This window comes from Scomber japonicus, chromosome 10 (assembly GCF_027409825.1).
Source record: "Scomber japonicus isolate fScoJap1 chromosome 10, fScoJap1.pri, whole genome shotgun sequence".
In the NCBI taxonomy this organism is placed as follows: domain Eukaryota; kingdom Metazoa; phylum Chordata; class Actinopteri; order Scombriformes; family Scombridae; genus Scomber; species Scomber japonicus.
Window position 1 is genome coordinate 21494205 of NC_070587.1, and position 18240 is coordinate 21512444.

Sequence of the window (18240 nt, forward strand, 5' to 3'; positions counted from 1 at the left end):
TCTCAGCAGCCTTAAATAGATCCATTCACAGAGCTCATGGGCGTTCTCAGACAGGATCTGGCAGGGAAGCAGTGCACGATGGCCTTGCTGAGAGATGAGCATGTTTCACAAACAGGCCGAGCAATTATAGGCTGAATAATTATGCGCTGAAGGGGAGACACGATTCGCCCCACTGATCAGCAAAGTTCATGTGAAGTTATAATTAAACAATAACTCGTTTACAAATGAACGCACGCACGCTTTTGTGTACTTAAGTGTGCAAAGTGTAATTAGCTGCGATGCATCTGAGTGAGATTGAAGAACAACAATGTCAAACGGTAGAATTATGTTCAGCTCGTGAGCTTGTATCACTGTTATCTGTGTGGGTGGGGGGTGGGGGGTGTGGAGGGGGAGTCGGACGGGGGTGGGGGGTGGGGGGTGGGTGGTGTGAGCAAAGAGAGAAAGACAGATTGAATGAGTGATTGATACAGAAGGCTGATTCATCTTCACACAGTTCAGAGCTGGACATGATGTTTGACAGGGAAACTTTGTACACAGACATTAGATTAAGATCTCTGGGGGGGGGGGGGGTAAATAAAGTTAGACGCAAAAAAACATTCATTTTCTAAATTAATTAGACCCCAGGAAATCCTACTGCAACATTACGCTGCTACACACACTGTTTTATTGCATTACGCTGACAGACAGATATATCTGCCTTTTGTCCAATTATGCTGTAATTTGTCATTTTCCCAACAACTTAGTAAATCTGCTAATGACTAATATGATGATGATAAAATGTTTGCTTTTGCTGACAAGGCTGAATGTGCTGAGTCAACATTGCTTGTTTAACCCTAGTCTTGACACCAGTAAGAAGTACACTCTATGTCCTACTTTGTTTTCCTTTTTCTACAGTCATTAGTCACCTCTGTTATTGATCACATGATGTGGTCAATAAGCAGCGTTATAATTAGACAGGATTGCTTATGGATGATGCTTTTTAATGCAGGCTAGATAGAGAGGGGAAGAGGATGCAGTAATCCTGATAACCAGATAAAAATCTGTGTAAAAGACACTTGAAACACTTTGAGCTGACAGACTCCATGATGTTGCCAACTTGCCTCAACAGGCTTTCCACACTGAGATGTCCTTTCACATTTGGCATCAGATATTAAAGGGCACCTTGCAACAGGCAAAATCTGGAGGGGAGAGATGTTGATTATGATTTTTTTTTTAAGTAAACCTACTTTTTTAGTGGTGTGTCTGTAGCTGCAACTGATGAAGACTGCCAGTTGTTCTGTCCATTATTTTTGTAATGAATTATTTGTTTGATTGAAATATCACCAAATCATGAAAAATGCCCATCACAAGCTACCTATAACATGAATGATGGCTCTTTTCTTCAAGTGTCTAGTAAGCTTATAAATGGACTTCAAGCCATTGTTCATGTTATTGCTACAACTGTGCTGTTTTTATTGTGACATGTCAAAATGTCTCTGGTGAAAAGGGACTATTGCTTGTTTTGTCCATCAAACACTCTAAAACCTCAAACACACTCAATCTACAATCATATAAAACTGACAAGAGCAGTAAGTCCTCACATCAGAGAGACTCAAACCAGCAAACATTGGACATTTTTGCTTTTTTGATTTAGTTTAGCTTCAGAAGGTACTAAGTCACTCTAGTCTCCTGGTTATGTTTTGCGTACATAAACAGCTGATCCTAGTTTCATAAACCTGCATGAGCCCTAATCCTGGTTTTGAGAAACCTGGATATACTAAGAGTGCTCTAATAGAAACCAGGATACTGTGGCATTTAAACATCTTATCCAGGTTTCTGAACTATCTTACATACACATGCAGGCCGACGATCACACACATGGATAGTGTTATGATCATGTAAACATGTTCTATTTAAACACCACACCATACAATCAGAAACAGGATGTGGCTCAAAACATGGGGAACTGGTTCATGTGCAAATGTACTCACTATCAGTTGAGACATCTAAAAATAGTAAAGGTGGTGCTTTTTTTTCTCTTTTTTTAACCAAAACTGAATATTGTCATGGAATACAAGAGTTTTTTTTTTTGACATGACATATTATTTGTGTTTGTTGAAATGAATGTAGGCTATCAGTAAGATTTGTATACACCTCATTAATGTTTTCAATGAAAGATTCAGTCGACAAACTCAATTATAAGTATACACTTTGTGGGTTTTAACCACTTCCTCATGAACACTGTGTCTTTGTCCAACTTGAAGTGAACAGGAAATACAAAGTTCCTGCGTGACCAAAAGTCAGCGACGGTTTGTAGAAAATCACAAAAACAAGAACCATCGTCCAAAAGTCTGACATGTGTGATTCTACAAAGACTGAACTATATGATATTTTGTTATTTTATATGAGCGTTCATATTTTTACTGTGTATAAAATATTTTATTTATCAGGTTTTACACTTCACTCTAAATTGTATGCTTGTTAAAAGTGTACTTTCTCTTTAAATGGAGAAAAGTGATTCCATGTAGTGGAACAAGTGCTATTTGAGTCGAGAAAGCAACAACATAAAAGTCATTCATATGAAAATAATAAACATTTTACCTATGAAACAACCCTTTCCATAATCACTTCCAGGATAGGCAGCAGTATGTGCTGAGTGGAGAGTCTGATCTATAGGCCTATTTGATGGTATTTTAATCTATTTTTAGATGTCTTTGATATTCATGTTGATTAACTATTTGTAGGACTCTATTAATCTATCTCACATTTATTGTATTATGACTAAACGTCTCTACAGCAAACCTCTACTTACATTACATATCATATCTTTCTTTGATGATAATTGATCCTGGATTTAAATATGTTCTCCTTCATGTTTGACCCAACCCTCACTGACTCCTCAACAATACACTGAGTGACACGACAGCTTGGACTCACCCTCGGGTGACAGCAGTATCGCTAGATGGCGCTAGAGCACCGACTAAACCCCCCCATCACTTTCCTTCCAACTCTGCTCAGCACCACAACACTGCAGTTTTTTTCTTCCCTGGGAGCCTAATGGGAAATTCCAAGTCACCTAAATAAAAAGGAAGGTGTAATTAACGCGACGCGCTATTAATTGCATCTGCTAGAGAGCGGATGAAGGGCACGAGGGCTCACTTTTTTATTACAGGGCTCTACAAAGTGTACTTCAAAGATCACACAGGGCTTTATTTCTCGGGGTCATTTCATGCCAGGCATCCAAGTGGCAGGTCAAACGAAGATTATTTATTTATTTATTTTTAAATCTTTTTTTAAATTTATATTTAGCTGCACCAACCAAAAAGCGTGTGTGGATGATGCTGTTAACACTGATTGGATGTAATCTGCAGAGTCCTTATTATCCCATTTAACCTCACTGCCATACATTGAAAAATACCATTAAGTCCATTGAGGTCATGAAAAATTCACTTTTGAATAAGAAACCACAGGATTGACCCTAGTCCTACTAGGTATTAAAGGGATATTACGGTTATTTTTGTTTTAAGTGGAAGACGTTATGTTTTAGCTTGTAACAGTGTTGAATATTTCTTTTGTACAAATCCTTATTTTTCCTCAAAAAATAAATATATAAATAAATAAATAAATAAATCCATGTGTAAGTACAGATCTGGCTAAATAATGACACTATTACGTCCCTGCAGGAATTGATCCATTATTAGAATCGAGGTTAAAGGCGGCCTGTCTCGTCATTTAAACTGATTTAAATGAAATTAAAGCAGCGACCTGCCATTTTGTTTTTGATCTGCTTAATTGGTCAGCGCCATCAATAACCGATCAGCTATCGATTTCCAATTGATCCCCATCGTTCGCTTTTATTGCTGAGGCGTGTGTGTGTATATGTGTGTATGTGTGTGTGTGTCACCTTTTCATAGCCAGCAGCAGTAAACATCAGCCCAGAGGATGACAGACAGCTCGACTGGTGAAAAGATGAAGAATCTGATTATTAATTAATCTTATTATGACAAGCAGTGAGGGCGACGCGGGTTTTTTTTAGAGTCAAGCAGGAAGTGGCAGGAAAACACCAACTTTGTATTTTGGCTGTCAGCTTCAAATTGTAATGGATTTAGAGAGATCCACGCCTAATGTGACACCAGTGAAATCCTGTGGGAACATTACAGAGAAATTACACAGCACATAGAATGGAAAAATAGCATCAGGGTCACTAGCTACTGTCACTGTCACTGTCAGTGGAGTCCCTGTAGAAATAGCATGGGGGTTTCTCTTTAGGGGAGACGGGTTGTTTTATCCTCTCAACTTTAATTTTGAAAGGGGGCGAAATTAAACCCTTTGTTTAGTTTTGTTAAAAATAATAATAAAAAAGTCATTTTAATTTTTCACAGCTCGTGATGCGTTTAATGTCCGGGTTGATTTGACTGATTTTCGTTTTTATGAGCTCCATCTTGTTGAAAGCAATGACGTAAGATGTGTTGTTTTCTTAAATGTAAAAATGGAACAGAAATTGTAGAGGATTTTTTTTGCCTCAATAATAAATAAAAAACAATTTTGTGGATTTTAAGAGTTATTAAAAATAAGACGACGGTTCCTATTTAGTTGACAGTGTTGTGAGTGTGTAACAGAGAAATTAAATCAAATAACAATAAAACCAAAATATTACCGTATGTCGGACACCTTCCTAACGACCACTATTGGACCTCGGACCGCACTTTGGGCAGCCCTAATTGAACCCTAGAAGGAAGTTCTGGTTTCAAAGCCGATGCCAGTCCATTTTTATAAAAGCAGCCTGAGGCACAAATAACACATCATCGGCTCACAATCTTTCCATTCATCAAACTGGATTTTTCTCTCAAGCATTAATTCCATCCACAAAAAAAGCAGGATCAAAGCAGGAAGCGGATTTTTCTCTCTTTACCAGCACAGAAAACAAGCTCACTGCTCCACTGCTCTGTTTGAATGCAAAGAAAAATACATTTAGTCTCTTCATTGGAAAAAAGCTGTTTAATATCAATCCCATTATTTAAAAATGTGCAAGTTGTTCATGTTGTCAAGTGATGAAACACCTACAGGTATTTATCACCCTCTGTTTTTATCTACCCCAAGTTCATCCAGTGAATATGACATAATCTACCCCCCCCCCCCCCCAAAAAACCCCCCACAAACAAACCAACAAAAACAAAAAAAAATAAAAAAACAAAAATACCCCCCCCCCCAAACAAAAACAAAAAAACAAAAAGTGGTTTAACAAGCAAAAGAAAAGAACAGAAAACAGCGTTCGGATTGCTACAGGTCTACATCCCACAACTTGTATTTCCAGTGATTTATGAGTTGGATCGATTCATTAAAGCTACTGAGGAAAAAAGACTTGAATGCCATGATGATTGTTTCTGTTTGTTTTCTGGAGAAATAAAAAAATAAGAAGGGGAGAAGAAAAAAAAAGAAGGGGTTTCCACATGAAGGGGGAATTTAAAAAATAAAAATAAAAAGTCCCTGGATTTCTGTCTTTGCATACAACAAAACAAAGCGAGCTACGGAGAGAAGATGTAGGTCTATATACATTTAAGTGTGACGGTCCAGGCTGGAACAACCCCGCTCAAAATATCTCTGTCCCCCCCCCCCCCCCCCCCCCCTTACAATACAAAGCCTTCCCGCTGCCATTTCCATATATATATCCCCCCGCTCTGTCTCATCTATAAAAGCCATCAGAGAATAAATTACAATCTCAATAAGAAAAATGAGAAATAAAATTAAATGTCTACGAGCAAAACTGAACCACCTTCCCCCCCCGCACCCCCCAGTAATAAAGCAACATAGAGGGGAGATGAACAAAATGGCTGAAATGAAATGCATGGCGACGACCTCGCAAACAAAACAACACCTGTGAATAATAGTAATAATTATAATAATAATAATAACAATAATAATAATGATAATAATTATAATAATAATGATAATAATTTTGATCATATGCTATCATTTTTGGAATGCCACTAAAATATGTTTTGTGAACACATTTAAAGGCCTTATTATTATTGCTATTATTATCATTATTATTATCATTATTATTATTATTATTATTATTATTATTATTATGCTATTGTTGTTCTGTCAAATAGATTATGATGCTGATCTCTTGCTTTTAGCGTCTCTTGCGTCAGATTGAGTTGTGGACAATCCTCTAAAAACACTGTTATCGATTCATTGGAGTCCTTAAAGCATACAGCCGATATGTTTAGATTGGACAAACAGTCTAATGTAATGTCAGAGAGGACATCAAAATTGCAAATCAGACCTCCTCAGACAATTTCAACTAATTCATCTGACTTCACATGAATTTAAAAAAAACAGAAAACATTTTTAGACTCAAAATGTGCAACAAAAAAAATATTAAACTGGATCTTCGGCAACAGAAATGAGTGTTAAATAGCACACAAATGCAAGGCAGTAGGTCGGCTAGAATGAAAACTGGATTTCAAAAATAAAAGAAGTCAACCTGTTTGTTTTTGAAAACATCAATCCAAAAAAGTGCCCCAGTGAAGAAAAAGAAGAAAAAAAAAGAATATAAAAAAAAACAAAACAGGGATGAAGCCAAAGCCATGACTTTTAAAGTTATACAATATTTACAAAAGTGGATCTAAATGTTCTGTGAGAGTTGGTGACATATATCTTCTTCTTTTTTTCCCTTTTTCTTTTTTTTTTGTGTAGAAGATCTACAGCCCATCCTGTTGTGGAAAAGTGCCAGACCATCCAATCAGTCGCCACGGAGCCCTTACTGGAGCTGGGGGGGGGGGGGGGGGGGGGGGAAGAGGAGGAGGAGGACGAGGAAGAGGAGGGCAAGGAAGGGTGGTGGTGGTGGTGGTGGTGGTGGTGGTATTATTTAACGCTTGCTTTATGAAAATATAATGTTTAGACTGCTGTTATGATAGAGGTCAAATGTTCACTCACTTTTTTTTTAAATACAGGTTACAACATCACTGTCACTCTGACCACTGAAGAGTTTAGCCAGTGAGATGCACACATGTAGGTAATAATAATAATAATAATAATAATAATAATGATCTGTGTTTGTTGACCTCAGTTATCAGAGGATAAATAAATGAATGGCCTGCAGTCTCCCAGCAGTGAAGTGAATGCAGAGCGGCTGACAGATGGGACTCAGGCGATGCTCACCCTCAGCTGGACTCCACTGGACTGGTGCTGCTGCCTTTACTGGCCTCCAGTTTACTCCATTAACGCAGCTCCTTTGAACCCCCCCCCCCCCCCCCCCCACCACCCCCCTTATCCCACCACCACCTCCTCCTCCTCTCCTCACTACCACTACCACCACCACTACCACCTCCCCTCCTCGCACCACCACCCACTAACCCATCACTGCCGGACGCACAATTTAGAAGCTACAAAACTAAACCGCCTTTGCCTTTCACTTTCCTGTCTTTACGCGCAGGAGGGGGAAAAAAACAAACGTGTTGGGGTTTGATATAAAAGTGGTGAATGGAAAGAATCGATGCTTTCCCACTAAAAACAGGTACCCTCCTTTACCCCCCCCCCCCCCCCCCCTCGCCCCCCCTCCCTCTTTTTCTTAACCTCAAGTATAATTTCAATACACAATAGGGGGCTACACCTTGAAACTGCGTCGACTGGAGTCACAGTGCTGGGCATATATCCTCAGAGAACAACAACACAGGCTTATGTTCCTTTAGCTCTGGGAGAGAAAAAAGAAAATGTCCTGTCCTCCCTCTCTCTCTCTCTTTCTCTCACTTTCCATTTCTCAGATATTCACTGCAGATATTGTGTAAGTACTCACTGCAATCTATTATACATAAAACACCCACTATATTGTTTCATAGTCCAGTGATTTATATATAACCTTGGGGGATAAATAAAAAGGATAAACAAGTCCTGGAGGAGCGGTCCAGCAGAGTTCATTGGACCGGTGTTTGGACCCCGTGATGAGGCGGCGTGTCCCCGTACACATCCTCGCTCCCCGGCAGAGCTCCTCCTGGAGGGGTCATGCGTTTCTCCTTCTGTCTCCTGTTACAAAACCAAACCCTCACCACTTCTTTCTCCAGGTGCAGACTGTCCGCCAGGCTGATTATTTCCGACGCTGCCGGTTTAGGGCACTTCAAAAAATGGCTCTCCAAAGCTCCCTTTACGCTTACCTCGATTGAAGTCCGTTTTTTCCTTTTCCTCCCTTGCGCAGCGATTTTGTCCAGACTGGTCGGGCTGCCCGAGGTGGAGTCCGCCTCCTCCAGCCACTTGTTCAACAGAGGCTTCAGCTTGCACATGTTTTTGAAGCTGAGCTGCAGGGCCTCAAACCTGCATATGGTGGTCTGGGAAAACACATTTCCGTACAGGGTCCCCAGGGCGAGTCCGACGTCCGCCTGCGTGAAGCCCAGCTTGATCCTCCTCTGTTTGAACTGCTTGGCGAACTGCTCCAAGTCGTCCGAGGTCGGCGTATCCTCGTCCGAGTGGTCGTGGTGGCTCTGCGGCCGGTGCTGGTGCTGATGCTGGGACGGCGGGTGTCCGTGATCGCTGAGGTGCGGGCTGTGGTGGTCGTCGTGACTGTCTCTTAGGTTGTGGTGGTGCATCCCCTGCCCGCTGCCCGGAATCAGCCCGTTTACGCTGAAACCCGGCTGAGAGTAAATAAGGCTTTGGCCGTTCGTCGTCGCCATGCTCGGTATGTGCGCCGCGGTGGTGGTTCTCCACGCCCGGCCGTCGTGGTGGTTCCCGTGCGTCTGGTGCACCAGGTGGGGCGGCCGTGATTGGTGCTGCAGGTTGCTGCTGGAGTTGTGCATCTCGTCCCGGGCGCCCTGCACCGCGGGTTTGATGTCCTGCTCTGCGCCGAGCGGGCTGGAGGACCACGGGGCTCCCTCTCCGTGGGACAGCGCCGTGATCCACTGGTGTGCGTGGCTGAGCGTGTGGCTGTTGCTCTGCAGCGGGTAGTCGCTCTGCAACAGGCTCTGCGCGTCCCGGTACGCCGTGGCTTGCTGCATGCTGCCGGGCTCCGAGTGCACTATGGATGCGCTGGAGGTGAGGATGTTGTAGTGGTTAGACGCTGCGGTCGCCATGACTCTCGGAGCCGGACTGGTCTCTCTTATTAAAGGAACCTCGCATTTGACAGATCCTCTCCTGCCTACAGGCGGCTCCCAGGCGCTCTGCCAAGTGGACGCCGAGGCGCACCTGGACTCCGCCCCGCCCCCGCCGTTCATTGGACCCGAGAAGATGATGGACGTGGTAACTAGGGGTAACGGCGCGGCGATTGGCTGTGGGGAAGTCTCCACAAACACTACCCTCTTTGTTGGAGAGGTGCGAGTTGAGGCTCCCGTGGAAGCGGAGAGCCGGAGTGCAGCATGGAGAGACGGAGCACCGGGATCAGCAGTGCAACTGTAAGATACAGTTGATTTACTTTGATAATCATGTTGTATCAAGACTCAGGCTGTATAGGTAGTAGTAGTACCACCAGATCCAGGATGTCTTCTATTAGAAAGATTAATGTAAAAGCTCTGTTATCTAGACTGTACAACTGTTTCATGAGCTAGACTTGAAATTGGTTGTTAATTGAGTGTAATTCTGCACACATTTATCTGATTAAATGTTACTGGAACTTGTGTGCAACATCCTGATTTGTTGGAATGTTAACTTAAAAGGATGTTAACTTTTTCAACTGCAACAGATAGATTACATTTGATTATTTTAGATGCATATGTATCTAATCTGCATATGCATAATCTAACTGAATATATACTAGAGTGATTAGAAAGAAAAAATGCAGTTTAAGGTGTTCTGAGTGCTGCAGTGTTGACGTAGATGTGTGTGCATATTAATAAGTGTGTGTGCTATTTGTGCAGTGTTATGTATATGTGTGGTATGTTTTCCTCCCTAAATATTATATTGATAAAAATTATTATTATTATTATCTGTTAACTATTAATTTGTAAGTTAAGATAACATGAATTAAACTTTGCGATTCAACTGATTTAGTGGCGAAATAAACTAACCAGACAGATGTAGAAATATAAAGGATTCAAACTGGTTTTAAAACAACAGGCGTGCTGAGATAAGTGCTGATAAAACGCCCACTGCTCTATCTATACTGCTCACTGATAAAGATCTCTGTTTTAAGGCACAGTGCAGAGAAGAGATATCGATCTATAAAATGAATAGTTTGTTTTCTAAATCGAGAGGAAAAATCGGAGGCACACTTTCATTAAATTGATTTTACTAAAAAAAAAAAAAAAAAAAAAAAGAAAAAAAAAAGAGGAAAAATCCCTCTTGTAGCAAGGCGTTAATAAACTGGATTAAATGTTCGACTTCATTTGATGAACTCCACTTTGCTCCTTTTACGCACCTGATCGTTAAAACATTTAAAGTTTTATAGTTGATTAAATAGAAGATATTTGTCATTTTAAAAACTGGCACATTGACTGCTGGCATCAAACTAAAGTCCATAATGTTCTTGTCAGTGTGTGTGTGAATCTTTTCAAAATCAGTCCTATTAATGATAGAATCATCTGCACTGTTTCAGCCACTAATGAAAGTTTGTAAAAGTGTCACTACATTTTTTTTCTGTCTTGTAAACGTGGACTTCATTCATCTGTTTTGAATTGAAAACTTTTAACAGCCCATAAAGTCAACAAACCAACTTTTTGTGTCCAGCCAGGCTATAAAGTGAATGAATAAGCCTGTATTTGGTAGGAGTGGCTACACACAGGACAAGGAGGGTCCCTGGATTGAAGTTGGGGGTCTTATTGACTTAAAGTTGATTTTTTTGTGCTATATTTTCCCCCAAATGCTCCTTTAATAAATCTGCTTTGTAGCATTTCATGTGCTTCTAAATAGTTGTTTACAGCATTTTAAAGGATCTGTGTGGGAGCATTAGAGCGCGGTGCCTTGAGAGCCTTCCAGACTCCATCACCAAAAGAGACTTACAAATCATTTTCAGCTTTTATATATAAACTATTTTAGAGTTTAATAGTGTGTGAAAAGCTTCTCTGGGTGCTTATCATCCAGTGAAGTGAAGATGCGGATTAAGCTGAGACTCAGGCCTCCAGTCCAGGGGCAAGGGAGGGCAAGGTTTCCATCCCGTCCCAGCTGTCGTCCCCCCGGTGTCAGCTTCAGGGACCAGGACTTTGTCCAGAGAGGGGACATTCCTGGCCGACCGCTGCTGGTTGCCATAGGGAGAGGTAAATGAAACAACAGCAGCCGTGTCGCTGCTGCTCCCCCCCCCCCTCCCCACCACCACCACCACCTCCACCCTCCTGTTCCTGGACTATCTAAAGGCCTCTATTTAGAGAGGCTCTCTGGTGAGGGGACAAAGCCTTCACAGGGATAAAGGAGGGAGGAGTAAAGAGCACAGGGCCCTGAGAGAGAAAGGGGTAGAAAAACTGAAAAAGATGAGAGAGATTATGTCTGTCCTCAAAGCTGCTCCTCACACTCCTGCCAGATAAAGCAAACAGGCTGGAGAAAAAAAATGACAAACAAAACTTCAAAAATAAAGATTTTTCTTAAAAGAAGTATGCTAACTTCTGAGGCAGTCCCTCAATATCAAATATTAGAAGGCATTAATAATTCCCGCTGTATATATGCAATTAAAAAGCACTTTTGGTTGGTCTATGGCCTATATAACAATTCAATCCAGCAGAAATAAAGTGATACATACTGGCCACAAATTAAACCTATAAATCAATGCAGACACTTCTTCAATATCCACAATTTATAACTTCCAAACTATGCAAATGACTGAAACTGTAATTACACATTTTATTTAATAACTTGGACCTAGCAGTAAAATTAAAAGGCAATAAAAAAAAAAGCAATTATCAAAGAAATATTTTGCCAACCCCCCCAAAAATATTCAAACTGTTGAAAGGCGCATATTTTTGTGCAGCGGAAACACTGAAATGTACACAAATCATTCTTTACCATGTTAATTTATTCAAAAAGTTCACACTGGGACACATGTCATGTGTAGAGACTTGAGTCTGGGAACAATACGGGGGCCTGTAACAAAAGGCGAGTGCTAATTACAAAATGTTCTCTGCTTTGTGTGAGCTGGATTGGATTTAGATTTTATTCAGCGATGTAAGTTGTGCTAAAACTTTTCTCTCTTTCTTGATGCTGTTTAGTGGCCAAACAAAAGCTGATGTTACTGACAAAGATTCATCAAACGGAAAATAAAACCTTCTACTTAAAGTAACTGTGGAGGCATCACTTTATATAAAATGCATAGTTTATTATTTATATATTAAAGCAACCCAAATGTACCAAAATGTTCAACACATCATTAGAAATTGTGATCACTTGTGATTAACAGTCAAGTCTTTATTATGAGGACAAACAGTAGAGTACAGTAATTATAATGTAATGTTTTCTGATGTTGTTGGTCTGTTTACATCAGTAATATTAGCAAACAGCAACATAAACCAGGCCTGTAACCACCAGTAGAGAAACACACACATACAATGCTCATTTTCCACGTAGAACTCAAGCTCTTCAATTAAGTATTACTGATTGGGCCTTTAATGTATCTCATTTTGTAGGCTAATAATCCTTTATGGATGTGAATCCAGCTCCACTGACAGCACATGAAGCCGCCAGGATTTAAGTCATACGAGGAAAAGTTTCCAGGCACGGTTCAGTAATTCATTCTGGTAATATTGAACATTATTGTGGCGTAACATTGAAATCGGCCAAATCAAAAGAACATTGTGGTAATTAGGCTGTAATTCAAGGAATTACCACATCGCCACACAGGCTTAAATAGTCGTGTTGGGAGAAACGCAAAGCACATTATTTTAATGGTGTAATATGCAAACTATGGCTCGTTTCAATTACATGGCTTAACAATGCATAAATGATGCGAGCCTTGTTATTTGGACTGCAGGGTCCTTAGTTATTCAATCACTCAGAGGGGCCAATGTTAGGGGCCATGCTGCCTCCTCTTTTACTGTAAAAAAAATCCATTGCTGAGCATCGAGGGCCGCTGCCAAACTACATTTAAGGGAATAAAAATGAACAGCAGAGAATGTAAGCGTTAAATTAACAGTAGGATAATTATATGACCCGTGTGCTGTAAAGATTCAATTTCTAACGCTCTAATTAGGCGACTGTCTCCCCATACATCAGCTCACCAGAAAGCCTCCTGTGAGCGGAAATAATTAGATTTTATTAAGACACGGTTCGTGTAATAAAGAAAATCAAAGGAGGGGCCGGTTAAATATGATGTGTTTTTAAAATCATTGATTGTTCCACACACACAGTCCACTTAAAGACGAGCACAGTAGAATCCATGCTGGAGCAGAGAGGCTGGGATCTGTCTGTATGTCTCACTATATTAACCCATATAATGAACTGTCCACTGTCTGCTGTAGGAGGGAGATATGTGTCATCTCAGCCTCTCTGACAGAAATACAGTCAGTCTGTAATAACTTTTAGAGAGATGCTGTGAGAATAGGACTCAAACTAATAATTATTTTCATTATTTATTCATTGGTCAGTTATATTCTCCATCAATTGCTTAATTGTTAGGTCTGTGAAATGTCAGGAAAAAGCCTGTCACTTCTTCCAGAGCCCAAGAGGACATATTGAAATTGCTTTTCCAACCAAGAACCAAGAATCCCCAAAAATATTCAGTTTACTATCAAAGAAGTTGAAGAAAAACTGCAAAATTTCACATGTGAGAAACTGGAAACAGAAAATAAATAATCTAAATGATTACTTGATTATCACATGTTACAAATAAACATTCTGCCTGTTGTATAATTAATTAACTAACTCATCTTTTTTAGCTCTAACTGTATATATATGCTCCTATTAAATTATATTATGATATCTGTCAAGGCAACTTTAGCAACAAATAAAACTGGAACATCTTTGTTAGACTATAGTCTCATATTTAAGGAACAATCATGACTTAATGTGCTGTAATGTGACTTGTTAACGAATATAAATCATTAAAAAAACCAAAACAACTGAACCAGTGCCCTTTAATATATTGGAGTGAACCTTCAAAATAAAAGACATCCTGAGTTAAAGCAACACAAGTTTGCTTCGCTGCACTGTGGACTGCGAAGTGAGAGCAAAGTGATAACTGAGATGTCATGTTGTTCATGTTTTATTTCAGATTAGCCGTTCAGATATCAATAACTCTTACTAAGGCGGGTCTTACATAACGAGAGCGGACCCACGCCTTTCATCCCTACTGTAATTGCTGCGTGCATCAAAGAGAGGGAGATTGACAGGCTGTATGGGCGGATTAATACAGCGGGTGATGACGACATAGTGAGGCGGGAGTAGAGTGTTGGGTGGAGGGGGGGGGGGGCGAAGGAGGAGAGAGGGACTAAGATATGGGGTGAGAAGGAGGAGAATGAGAGAAAAGAAGAAGAGGACAAAAAGTGGGGAGAGAGTTAACGAGAGGGAGAGCATTAATTGTATGCATTGTGCCGGAGCTCTTTTGCTGAGTGTGGCTGTCGAGGTGCGGGCGCTAACCCCTCCAGCAGCCCGCCGTGATCTGAGCCAGCTCTCAGACTGCTGTATTCCAATGCAATTAGGCCACTCAAAGGCCTGCTTAAAGCTGCACCCCCACCACACACACACACACACACACACACACACACACACACACATACACACACACTCTCTCTCTCTCACTCACTCACACACACACACACACACACACACACACAGATAGCAACAGCCCCTGTGGGTCCCCTCCATTGTAGCAGGGAGGTGTATTCTGTCCCTCTTTGAGGCCCTGGATGAAGAGACCACCCCGGGGAGCAGAAAAAAAGGGAGGATTACCTCTCTTTCTGTCCCTTTCCCTCTTGCCTTTCTCCCTTTTCTGTCTCTTTATCGTTCTCTCTTTCTCTCCCTCTCCCTCTGTCTGGTTTAGCAGTTCACCTCTAAAGTCTATCAGCTCAGGCAGGCGCAGAGCAGAGCAGAGCAGAGCAGAGCAGAGCTGTGGTTAGCTCCTCCAAAGAGACGCAACTTGCAGTTTTTTGGTTTTTTTGCAAGAGAGGAAACAGAAGAAGGAGAAGAAGATGAGCAATGAGGCATTTCTGTGATGGATGTCATTGTGGGACTGCTTTAGCAATATCACTTTCCTTTCCCCTCTTTCATTATTCATACAGTCATGCATTTCAACAAGTGGCGTGGGGCGTGTAACTCACTAGCTCATCCCCGTTGGCATCAGAGCCGCAGCCTCAGTCGGCCCCCCCCCCTTTCAGCGTGCTGTATTAAGAGAAAGCTCTTCAACGATAGCACAGTTCTCTTGGCTGCGTTTCAGCGTGTCTCATTCCCCAGAAAGCATTTAAAGCAGATTACCAACCTAACGCTACACCTCCCCAATAAGAGAAGAGAGAGAGAAGAGAAGAGAAGAGAGAGGGAGAAGAGGGGGGGGAAAAAACCTGGCACATTAACACCTGCAATACTACTCAGTGGCATCAACAGATTAACGAGGTAATCCACACAATGAGGTCTTTGATTCGTGTGGTTTGGCAGGCAATAATGCCAGGCATAATGCACACTGTTATTTCAGACCGTCCCAGCACGGGAAAACCTGGCAAATCCCCCCCCCCCCCTTCCTCTTTTTTTTTTGTCTTTGCGTCAGATGAGCTTTTGAAGAATTTTAACTCGTGCATCTGGTATGTTTTTTTTTTTTTTTTGCCTCTTCCTTGTCAGAGAAATAACCCCGCTGGCTGCTCCTGTGGCACATGTGAAGGGGGAGAAAGGGGAGGAATCACAGGCTTTCTGAAGGCTGTTTAAACAGCATGGCTGAGGAGCTCTCCCCTCGTCCTTCCAAACCCCCCACCCCCCCACCCACCCCCCCCTTCATTTTTCTGCATAAGGACGTGCGTATAGGATGTGTGTGTGTGTGTGTGTGTCATAGATCTCGCGGTCCCATCGCTCATGTGCAGCTCGATTAGCCCCACGTGCCTCGTTCGTCAGACGTGGAGGCAGAGCAGATGGCAGGAGACGCACCGTGTTACCATGCTGCGGCACTACGTAACGCTGCTCTAATTGAAACATCAATACTGCCCTGTCAATACACTACTGCTACTTTACAAAACACCACTACCTACAGACCTGCACTTGACTGGAGGAGGGAAAAAAAAGAAGCTGCTATCACTCTTACATCTTTGTTTCACACTGAAGTGAAGCTTTGAGATGTTGATGGTGTAATGACAACAAGAAAGTAACTTTTTTCTGAGTTTGTGTTACGGTTTCTGCTGTTTTTAATATCCTAATTTGAATGAAACACATGATTTGGTTTGTGTTTGTATAGTAACAGTGTCATGGTGGTAAAGGAAGCATGCAGCAAATAAGAAGAAGAAGAAGAAGAAAAAGAAAAAAAAAAGGAAGAGCATTTCCTCCCTAGCATCTCCTTTGTGGCACATTTTTAATGAATTGCTAAAAAGTTGAGGGAGTTCACGTGGCTGTGATCGGTAATTTGATGTTATCGGGAAAATTCAGCGGAGAACAGAGAGAAATTAGGCGGCTAGAAATTAATTTGCTATTTGTCCAACTCAATGAGGAGTGACACAGCCCCTCTTTAATGAATGGGTAATCCATTTCTTATTGCGCTGAGCGGAATTCACCCTTCAATGAAGTGGAAAAAGACAAACATATCTTTCACTAACCTTTGCAACTTCCGGAGGAAAACGAGTAGAGGAGGGGAGGGGGTGGAGAGGCGAGTGTAAAGACCTGCTCCTGAAATGATTTGTTTTTTTGGTGGAGGGGGGGGGGTGTGATTTCTATGTTTGTGTGTGTTTCTGTGGGTGGGAGAGTGATTGAGTTTTAAAGGCAAGTTGGGAATGTACAATAAATAATCTCTGCTGACACCGAGGCCTCGTAAAGTACTGTACATGGAATTGACGATCAGTTGGTTTGCTGCACTGTGAAAAATAACAGTTTTTATTAACCATGGTTCTTTTTTTTTTCTTTTTTTCTTCAGTTCAGTACCTGCTGCTCCACCTCTCTGTTCAAGGTTTCTTCTGGATCTGAAGACTCTAACTGTTGCACCCTCCTCATGATGCCTCATTCATGACAGCATCCAGGAGCCTCTTCTGTGGTAAGGACCTGATCTGCTCAACCTTATTGTGTTTGAAGATGTTTGATTTGTGAAGCTCCTTCCCAGCAGCAGGTCTTAATCTTACGGAGGACCTCTGTACATCTGTCCGATGTGACTGCTGGATGTAGAATTAATATGATATGAGAACACTCAGTTATTCGATTAATCTTCCATTTTTTCCCCTATTAATCAAGGAATAATCAGTCTATTAATGTCAGAATACAGTGAAAAATGCATTTCCTAAACCCCAAGGTGATGACTCGCTCTACAAGCAACCACGTCCATTAAGAAAAAACAAGCATTTTAGTTGTCTAATGGGCTTTGATTTCATGTTCCTAGCATGAAAACACACATTTATCTGATTCACAATCTTTTCCAAGTATTTAATCATGCAAAAAAATGAACATCCTTAAAAGATAGAGAGACAGTATGAAATTAGTCAGTGTGGTGCTTCAGCTTACCTGAAAAGCCAACATCCAGGGGTTGGTGCTGGTCTGATTATCCAACACTTTCTCTTTGGGAGTCTTCAGCATCTGGTTAAGAGAACAGATGTTTTGTGTTAAAGACAAAGTTATCAAAATGTAGGGTAGTAAAGAGTAATGGGTTGTTGCAATCACTGAAATAAAGCACTTCAGTGTTTCCATAAGATTGACTTACAACAAATTTTAAAAAACGGGTGAAAATCAAAGCAGCAGAGGCAAAGATATCCTGCCGTTGGGTCTCTAGCATGGGTCAAACTCCAAAACACTGGATACTACATTTCCCATAATGCAGCCACTAGCAGTTTTTGTTAGACCTGCCTACCAACCTTCAAACGCCATTCCCCCAGTCTGTACCGCTGGTTTTCAAAAGCCTCCTCCTCTAAACCTGACGACAATGTCAGGACTATTTTTTCAGGCTGTAAAAAGCTCCTCCACAGCCACAGAAAACATGATACACTGTACTCATAGGCTGGGCAGTGCTCCTCATGGCCATTAAACTAACCTTTATGTGTAGAGTGCCCCTTTGATGTCATTCTAATAAGCCATGATTTTATTTAAAGTTGGTTGTGGCGCATTATTTGTTCTGATTAAGAACTCCGTCTGTTGCACTTCACACCAACACCACTTGCAGCAGGGGTTGTGATTCCTTTGGCATCATATTCCTGCTCCTTCTGGGTGTTATAAGTGAAAAAAAAAACACTGACTTCAGAGAGT

The 18240-nt window shown here is 41.3% G+C and overlaps 1 protein-coding gene across 1 annotated transcript; it reads right to left on the minus strand.

Annotated features, from left to right (window-relative positions):
- Positions 1-7898: 7898 nt before the first annotated feature.
- Positions 7899-9185, minus strand: pou3f2b (POU class 3 homeobox 2b). The gene has a single exon (XM_053326903.1). The coding sequence runs from the start codon at positions 9183-9185 to the stop codon at positions 7899-7901; it is 1287 nt and encodes a 428-aa protein (XP_053182878.1).
- Positions 9186-18240: the final 9055 nt, after the last annotated feature.